The sequence below is a fragment of the Glossina fuscipes genome, unplaced genomic scaffold (assembly GCF_014805625.2).
Source record: "Glossina fuscipes isolate IAEA_lab_2018 unplaced genomic scaffold, Yale_Gfus_2 1, whole genome shotgun sequence".
Lineage (NCBI taxonomy): Eukaryota > Metazoa > Arthropoda > Insecta > Diptera > Glossinidae > Glossina > Glossina fuscipes.
Genome location: NW_023998415.1, coordinates 6,991,810 through 7,001,881, shown reverse-complemented (window position 1 = coordinate 7,001,881; position 10,072 = coordinate 6,991,810). Strand labels below are relative to the sequence as shown.

The window sequence follows — 10,072 nt, the reverse complement described above, 5'->3', positions numbered from 1 at the left end:
TTAGCAGTATGAATGATAAGATAGAAATTTAATTAAAATTCTTTTTTAAAAAGACATTTATAATATATTTTTCTACATTCTCTCTCTCTCTCTCTTATTCTTTGTCTCTTTCTAATTCTTGGAAGCATCAAATAACGCCCACCCACGCGTGCATTTAAGTAATCCCTCGATTACTCTTTATTTAATATACTTATATAGTTCATACCACTGTTGTACGTACATTTTTAGATGCCATACAAAATTATTAATAATAAAATCACAAATATATTTTTCTCCTTAAACGTCTTTAATTTATGCCCAATATTACTGTTTAATTATCAGACTTTACAGGCAGCCTCTATCTAGAATGGCAATGACGTAATCGTGAGGTAATGATTTGTTAAACATTAAACCGTTTTCTAAGTGCAAAAGTCTTAAGCTTTGTCGGTTTTATTATTAAAATATACTGAAAAAGGTGTTAACAAGGGACTTGCCTTGAACTCCACTTCACCTTTCGGAATGGAGTAATCAATTCCTCTTCCCAAATCTGCACAAATATCTATGTTCTTTAGATATTTTTCCCCTGCTTCTTCACCACAACGAGCGAGTACTTAACACTGGAACTTTCGACTGTGACCTTGAATGTGTCTGTTTTTAACAAACGTGAGTCAAATTGATTCATAAGCTTTACAGAATTTCCTTAGTTGCAGAAATGAAGCTAAGAAACTGAAATTTGGCGAAGACCTTCCTTGATCAAGGTTAAGCTAAAGTTGTGATTTGTCCATATACAAGCTCGCAATAGTTGAGAGATTAAGATAATTTTCTGTGATCTTTTCTGATCATTTTACTAACACGTTCACGATTAACGCTATAATTTTTATTTCAAATTTATTTTTAAATCGTTGATAATTGGGGGAAAAACAAACTAATACGCGAACTCACAAATCATTTACCATATTCGTGAACGTGGACGCTATAGAATTCCAATTTCAAAGCCAATTTTGTTAGTCATTTTAATTTTATGAAATCTTTTGTAGCTATCATATATTTCAAAGTATGGACCAGTTCCTCCATTAGGTATTTTTATATTGCTTTATTTTTCCTCTGATATTTTTACGGATTTAGCTTCAACCGTCATTTAAATCGAGTAGATTAAAAGTGTGAAATGTCATGACGTCAATGCTCTACAATCTACATTTTATAGACTTTCGCGAAAAAGCTAAACCCTTTTATTTCCATCGGTTTTCTGGATATTGCCATTATTTTCTCCATTGCGCTTTGTTCGTCTAAGCATTGACATCATCTGCTTGAAAGCAATATTTGAGGACAAAGCGAAAACATCGGCACGATAATATTATTATTATTTATTTAGCCAGAGAAATAAATTCTAACACTAAAGTCTTAAAGCACTAGCATATCTAAGGCTATCGGCTTTATTAAAAACTCTAGTGCATCTGAGATTCGAATCCACGAGCTTTGAGTTGCTAGTCATGATACTTTGCGTTCGACCACTCAAAAGGATCAATCAGTAGGATAATTAAATATCCGAAAGTTAGCCTGCGTTCCCATTTTTCGACTGGTCGACTTCCCATCATTCCCGACATTCAGAAGTGTTTGATAATTAGGTTTTTTTTTCACTTCACGTATGTACGACAGCTGTCAAACATACTCTTTCATACTTGTCATTATGTCCGCGAAAGGTAAATAGCTCAGATTTTGTGTTAGTATTGGTTGCTCTCAGTCACAATTGCTTATTTAGAGTTGTATTTGTAATAGAAAACAGCGGTAAATTAAAACAACAAACTAAAGTCCAAACCAATTTGTTTTACTGAAAAATAGTTGAATTAAAACAAAAGATTTAAACAAAAAACTAAGTAATAAACAAAACCAAAGCAACCCAGAAAATTGCTGGCCAAAAAAGTTCGAATTGCGAAAGGTAAATAATATGTTATTTACTGTTAATAAATAATCGTTTTGTCTTAATCAATATATAAATGTTAGGCAGAATGCTTCGGCATATCATTTTATACCATTTGATAGAAGAGGATTGAACTTCGCGACTGAGAATTGTTATGAGACGAAGAAGCGCTTTGCGGGACGCTTTCAAACCCTTTGCACTGATGGGAAATTAACCTACGTATTCGTAACATTTGCGTCCATGAAATGAATATAATTGCAGTTGCTTTTACATGTCCAGGATCGGGCCACGACTCGCATGCGTTGAGGCATTGCAATGAAAGGACCTACTTACAAAGTCGTTGGAATGGTAACCAAAGCAACGTTTTGATAAGCAGTGAACAAATTTAAAGCGCTATCCACCCTTATCTTTCAATTATTTTTAGTTGATACCCATTAAAGCCATGGTTAACGACGCCGTACAGAAGACCAGTCGCTCCAATGAAATTTAAATTACTTATATAATGGATTTTCTTTTTTGCTAGCTAGTGCGGAATTTCCATTAAATCTTTATTAATCCCTAATACTTATAATTAAAATTGCCTATACTTTATAACTTACATATTAACGAAATTTTTGTAATTCCCAACCGCAGGATGCACCTTTGTTTTATGACGGTGACTCATAAAATATTATGGTTATTTATTTCGATTACATAATCCTATTTGCTCTTATTAAATAATGGTAATGACGCCAATAAATTGGTTATGTTTTACACTACATTAGCGATTTAAAAATAGTTAAACCATTCTTATTGAACTAGAACGAAAAAAAACTGTTTAAGCCAGTCACCAACTTTGCATTCAAAACGTTCTCTGCCCATTAGATTACATACTCGTTTTAATCGTAGTCATCATTACGTTTTCAGTTTGCAAATTTTTAAATGTGGCCACCGGAACATTAGTAATCAATGTATATAATTTTTTAGGGGAATCCTTATCATCACTAGGACGTCGAGGTAAACGTATGCGATCGTACAATTGTTGTTACAATTGTTAGCTGTTTAGCCAATTTAAAAAATGGATTATAATTACCTCTCCCAATACGCTTGAATGAGATGTGTTTACTTAGGCGGGTGTCGACTCTTGTACCAGAAATGGCGGCTTTTTTCTAAATAAATTCACTTATGTCCTTAATGGTTCACGGTTCATGCACCTTTTACCTAAGTATATGGTACACTCATGGGCCAGTACCTCATCAATAGTTGGTTTTTTTGTTAATTTATCACAGAGAGAAAACAATTTTTATTTTTTGGATTTTGACTGTCATAATTAAAAATAATAAAAAAAGGTGCTTCGTTTCTCTGTTTTTTCATGTACACATGGCTGGCAACAGCGAAAATGACACGAAAGTCTTTCGTGAACGCAATAAAAACGTTATTTCACGGACGAAAGCTATCTTTCAGTTACGTGATTACCGTGATAGCTTCTTATGTAACAATAAGAAAAAACTGCCAACCAGGGTGCAAATGCAGAGAAAAAGGTGATTTTCAGCGTTGGTGACGATTGAAGCAAAAAAATAATTGCTGCATCAGCTATCCTAATTGGTTCTCGTAGCAAATTGGGGCTGTTTCTAACGTAAATTGTAAGGTCGTTCTAATAAGTACTCGAACAAGTTTCAAATCGATATATATTAGCACATATATTCATAACGAAAATATATAATTTGATTTAAATTCCGTTCTTTTTGAATCTCAAAAATTTTTATCGAATTGTTTGGCGCTTTCACGAATGTTTGATGTCCACATTTAATCTCAATTCTAATAAAAGAAGATAGTGAGATGGACGAACATAGAGTACATGTTCTAATTGTCTAAAAGGTGCATTTTGAGAAGCTTCTAGTGGATAATATAACTAACACATAACATTCTCCTCTCACGAACAGAAATATATACTTATTTAAGAAGACGGCCTTATTCAACAATACTTCATTGAAAAAGCCGTTGTAACAACCATATACGATATAAAATCAAGATCAAGATGTACCGAGCAGTTAAATGTCTGTTTTAAATGCAGCTTACGGGGAATATACTAATCAAGTAATGTTTGTCTGTTTGTTCCTACAAAGAAAAGGCAGAAAAAGAGTCAACTTTCGCAGATAGATCTTCCAGTCTAAAGAAATAATAGTCAGTCTTCGCTGAGAGAACTTTTTATTTTTCCGTCTTCCACACAAAATATAAAACATACAGGCGGTTCTCAGTTATCTTCCTTACGTAACATTATACAAATTCAACAGGGCATACGACCGTCACCTATATAAGCTTAATAACGAGAATGATAATATAATTCAAGAATAGGAGAATTAGAGTTCTTAGGCAAAGAGCGATGCTTTCAGTTTGCCCGACTTTCATCAATTGTGACCAAAATTACACCGTCTCAGCAGTCTGAACGTTTATTTCATTTAGCGGCAAAAAGAAAAAATGCGTGATTAAGTTGGATGTTCTAAACAAACAAATAGACACATACGACAGCCTGATTAACAGCGTATATAATACTTGTACCCTCTGATATATTGTTGCAGGTGTTACAGCCAATGAATAAGGTTAACATAATACAATGTGGATTATGTCGAACTTTGTTATACCTATCAATAATTTGCTGACTTGGAAAAAATCTGCAACAAATTTTGATTTCATTGTTTGCAAAATTTAGCAATAAACATAGGTAATTCGATAAACTTGACCGGTAAAATCGAGAAGGCACATTCATATAGGAAATAATATCCCAGCGCAATTACTATAAAGTTGTGCTTGTTAAATCTATTCCATATGCAAATTTAACTTGGTGCGAACGAATAGCGCAGCTTTTTTGTAAAGTCATATTCATCATTTCGAAGGGTATATGGACCATGTAAGAACCGACTCCTTTACAAAGTTTGGGGACACTTTTGTGTATATATTAATACCGCATTGCGCAGAAACATTTAAAAACCCGAGCGTGTGATGAAAGTTTCTTCTAATTCCAATTAGTGGAAATTATGGTAAAAAAAGGTTCAGCATAATTGGCATCCTGCTCGAATCTATTCTGCTAAAGCTAATTGTGTTCATTTTCATAGGTGATAGACATCATTGATAAATGGAAAATTTTCGAAATTTTTGCATAAATTAATTTTAGTTTCTTAAGTAAGAAAAGGATTGACAAATCTAACGGAAAAGTTTATCTTTTTTCCAGATGTACACATTTTGCTAATCATAGACACAAGGCTTTTCAAACATATTCGATAATAAAAATACAATATTGCATTTTATTCACTTCTTCTTTTTTTCCTTTCGCCTAATTAGAAGAGAATATATAATTCTTGTGAATTAGGTCTCACTTTAAAATCTTATACAAATTTAAATAAAAGAGTGCGTAGGCATGACTATATGCTCACAAATAATAGTCGTTCAGTGTCGTTAAAGTAATAATAATCATAAGGTAATTAAAAAAAATAAAATAAAATAGTAATAGTAGAAATTGATAAAAATTAGTCGTAACATAAACACTCTATCAAGATAATATGATGAATATATATAAATGAATCGAAAATTCATGTAACAGGAAAGTATTTCTCAATATCGGAATCTTCGCTGATCATTTTAAGATTATGAAAAGTATTTTTAATTTGAGATTTCCAATCGTCGGAGGCTGAAAGGAGAGAGGCAAGAAATAATGGTTTTGTATTGAAATTTTTATATTAATTTACTCAGTCTCACCCAGGTTGCCATCAATTACTCGATTGGTAATACGTTTGGCTAAAATTTTAAATAATTCCTTGGTGGCTATTTTTCGCTTGTAATATGGATTTAAATAATCCACCACTGATTTACTAACGTCAGTTTTATGCTTAAAAGCGGTTTCTCGTTCCGATTGAGCCTTCGATTTCGGATGTGTTGAATTGGAGGAGCTAATGTGATGAGATAATTTTGTTTTAAAAGACGCTGCATTCTTCTCCAAATACTCCTTCACCCGACTGTGAGAACTATGTGTTTGATGAACAGCAGGCCAAAGGCTTTTCTCTTTCGCTGAAGATTGCTCTCTGCTGCTGCTGCTGTTTGTGTTTATATGGTGATCTAAATTTAATAGTTGTTTTCCGCTCGAATGACTGTCCTTTTTGCAATCGCTTGTTGAAGCATGATTTTTCAATTTATCAACACTTTGGTTAGTTGTTGTAGCCAAATGATGAGATTTGTTGTAATGAGAGGTACGTTTCGCTTTCAAGTGCGTTCCACTAACAGAATAGTTTAGAGTTGACGTTGACGGTTTTGTGAATAGTGTTTCCTCATAGCTTAAGATTTTTCTATTATCATTGAAATCATGTTGAGAATCTTCGCCACACGGGTCTCTATACTTGTAATCTTCTTCCGAATCGACCTTCTCTAGGTTTTCTATTTCCATTTTTAGCTCGCGTTCCTTGGAGAGGAGACTTTCCAAATTGTCTTCTTTGTTTTCACACTCCAATATATTTTCAATGAGTTCTGCTTTACCAATTAGGTCTTCTTCCTTCCCGTCATTCATAATAGGTTTTTTTAAGTCTTCCTCTATATCCTTTCTTTCTGAAACGTCGGCCGTTTCGTTTTTACTTTCTTTTTTCACGTTAAAACCTCCTATTTCCTTATTCTCTGAGCTAGCATTACTAAGTTCATCTTCAGTCTCCGTTTTAATGAGAGCTTTATTAAAATAATTTTCTATACTTGTTTGTTTGCTCATCTCCTGCTTAAAACTTTTTCTTACACGCAACGATTTTGGAAGATCTTTCTTCGAAACCATCGATTGCGGCTTTTGTTCCTCCAATTCCTTAAGTTTACGTTCAAAATATTCAACACTCCCACCATTATAAAAGATCGGTTTCGCTTGCGGTTTGGGTTCAAAGGTCATTAAAATTGGGAGCAAACGTTTCTGTGAAGTCATTTGTTTTATTGCTGACAACTAAAAAAAAAAAAAAAAACAAACTCTGTTAAAAGAAATTTTCATCTTTTATGCGCACCACTTGCGCTTCAGTTCATTTGCCAAATATTATGTACGCAAACTCTATAAATATAAATGTCGGACTAAATTATCCACATTTTTCGATCTATTGAAAACGTTATTAAAATATTAAAATCTTACCTAAAAGAATAAACTTAGCCACGAGTCTGTTTTGCCATTTTCGTCAAATAAAAATTCACCTAACTCGAGCCTGCCAATAAACAGTAGTTTTTCATATTGCTTTCCAAATCACACAGATAGGATGGATTTGTTTGTTCAATGCTTAGGTTTTAGAAACATTGAGGTAGAAAACGATTAAAAGATAAAATTCTTGATGTCATTAAAAACTCTTCTGCTTGGCTCGCAAACTTGTCCGTAGTGCCTGAGAAATTGTAGTTTAGAACATCCGCAGGTATTCGTCCGAAACTTTATATAAATATTTCTTAGCAGGATTTAATAGTGCAATATAAAATTTAACCAGATTTGCAAAGAGTTAATTGTGTTATCTGACGTAGGTACGTGGATTTTTGTCTGATAATTTTTTAATATTTTTTGTGGTTCTCCTCTTGAGTCGCGTTTGTTCGCTGTTAATAAACATTTTGCTTTGCTTACACAATTTTGTACTCTAACCCGCCCACTTTGTAATATGAATTAATTAAAAATTTATGTTGAAAAATGTGTAGGTAAGGTATGTCCCATGAGAATGGTATATAGAAATTATCCTAATTTGTTGAAAATTCCCTCGTCGTAGTACAAGTTATTGACAAAATCGATCCAAGTCGAATATAATTTGTATCTTTTTCTAATTTTTTTTTGGATACCTGTTTGGCCATAGAATGTCTATACATGCTGGCAATTTTCTGCTTCGAAAAACATTCGTATTCTAAGTCCGCTGCTACTGCCTGATAGTCCCTTTGCGCCAGATCATTTTTGGGCTTATCTTCATTACTGTTCTGTACATTTTGTTTGAGTGCATCAGTCAAGGCAGTCAAGTAATTTTCTCGAATAGATATTTTTAAGCCTGCCACTTTTGTGTTGGTAGCTTGAGCCTGATGTACTCTGGTCATCGCAGTGCAGGGTTCGTTTTCCAATTCTTTTGCTGCACTTAAACATTTTCTTAGCTGAAATTGCTTGCGTATAAAATCCTCAGTTTCACGTTTAGCTTTCTTGGCCAATTGATTGCGAGCAGTATCATCGCCAGAAAAATCATCATCTGTACAATTCTCATTGTAATCCGCCGCATCCCTTTTGGCACCAGCACGACCTCCTACAGGAAGCAAAAATAATTAAAGCTATAAGAAAATAGCTGACTTTATTTAATTATCAATTTATTACCTTCATACAGATCGCTGCTATCTTCCAAAGAAATGTCGGTTTTCAACGCAGAATCCATACAGAGTCTTTGAAACGTCTGCAAGGCCTTTTCCATTTTTTTAGGATTCTTGCAAACATCGCATTGTTTTTGACAATCTGGTGGAGGATCACCAAAATAATCAGAAAACAATTTATGGCGGCACTGCAACATTTCACAAAATGCAACGATTTCATCAAAATTCTTCATTGCCCGCTGCGCTAAATCCAATTTTGCAGAGCATGTTGAATTGCGGAAACGATTGATATCATTTTGCAGGAGAAAGCGAATAGATTTCGCATCCTCACGTCCGTAGTAGAGGCGACAATAGGATTTGAGACCATCACGACCAGCGCGACCAGATTCTTGGGAATAGGCAGCCACATTTTGTGGCACATCCCAATGAATAACAAACCGTACAGAAGCTTTATCTACACCCATCCCAAAACTGTTCGTAGCCACTATAATAGGATATTCCCCTCTCATCCACTTCTCTTGAACTTCTATACGTTCAGAAGCCTTTAAACCGGCATGATAGGCCATCGCTGCAATGCCTCGCCTGGAGACTCCATAAGCTACACGTTCAACATTTTCTCTAGTACGACAATATATGATGCCGCAGCCCCTTTGAGCCGGTGGTGTTTCCTTATATTCGTCTTCATCACCCAAACAATGTAATGCGAACGAAGCCAAGTGTTGAAAATCGTCCTCAATGGAGTTTTTAAACACAACATCATAAAAGAGATTCTTACGAAAGCTAGGTGTAACAAATTGCGCCACTGGTTCGTTAAGTTGCAATTGCTTGCAAATGTCTTCACGCACTTGTTTGGAGGCTGTAGCCGTCAACGCCATCCACACAATTTTCGGATATTTTACTCTCAGCTCACCCAAACGCAAATAATCTGGTCTGAAATCATGACCCCATTGGGATACGCAGTGAGCCTCATCCACAGCAAAATAAGCTATTTTATCATATTCCACGAGCTGTCTAAGCAGGTCTTGAAATCCCTTAGTAGCTGCCTGCTCCGGTGTGATATATAAGAAACGTATGCTAGGACGTATGGCTTTTAAATCATTAACCACTCGTTCTCGCTCTTTCTGTGTCATTTTAGAATTTAAAGAATCGGCCGAAATTTTCCATTTGGCTAAATGATCGACTTGATCCTTAATTAAAGCCAATAAAGGCGAAAACACAATTGTAATTTGGCCATCACTCATTAAACCGGGCAATTGAAAGCACAAAGATTTGCCAGATCCGGTGGGCATACTAATATATATGTCCCGTTTTTCTAAAACAAATCAAAACACATTCACTAACGCATATCAACACGGCGCTCAACTTCACAGCCAACTTACTTTTTACTGCACATTTCACCGCCCTCTTCTGCAAATCGGACTTGAATTCTGTGTAGCCGAAATGCTTCTCAAGATTATCGTGCAACTGTGCCTCAATTTCATCAGTTGCTTTTATCATTTCGTTTAAATTTCAGGTCACTTTTATTGTACGAATAAATGAGAACTTTTCATTTCCTTTTTTTTTTTGTTATCGCATTTACCCCACCACTGTTAGTGTTTTCAGGTGTAGAGATTGGTTACGAGCTATAATACCAACATTTATTTCGCGGTAAAGAGCAAAAAATCCTATGCAGCCCTAAAATATGAAACATGCATCCTTGATATATACGTATTGGGACAGAATGTCACGTTTCATTTCAATTTTTCAGCAAAAACTCGGATCCAAAATCCCAATAAAATATGAAAACGAACTGTTAGCTATGGAGCAAAACAGCAGGAAAATCCCGTATCTGAAAGTTAACTTTCGCTCGCCGACAAGCTAATA

General features: G+C 34.7%; 1 protein-coding gene across 2 annotated transcripts; it reads right to left on the bottom strand.

Moving 5' to 3' along the window:
* Positions 1-5,333: 5,333 nt before the first annotated feature.
* LOC119631997 (ATP-dependent DNA helicase Q5) lies at positions 5,334-9,752 on the bottom strand. 2 transcript variants are annotated; one of them, XM_038024659.1, is made up of 5 exons: positions 9,589-9,752; positions 8,217-9,521; positions 7,703-8,148; positions 5,630-6,842; positions 5,334-5,561 (listed from the first exon to the last, which is right to left on the bottom strand). In XM_038024659.1, the coding sequence occupies exons 1-5, from the start codon at positions 9,704-9,706 to the stop codon at positions 5,464-5,466; spliced, it is 3,180 nt and encodes a 1,059-aa protein (XP_037880587.1). In that variant the 5' UTR covers positions 9,707-9,752; the 3' UTR covers positions 5,334-5,463. The 2 variants fall into 2 exon arrangements, with proteins under 2 accessions (XP_037880587.1, XP_037880588.1); XM_038024660.1 differs by having other exon boundaries at positions 5,456-5,561; positions 5,620-6,842.
* Positions 9,753-10,072: the final 320 nt, after the last annotated feature.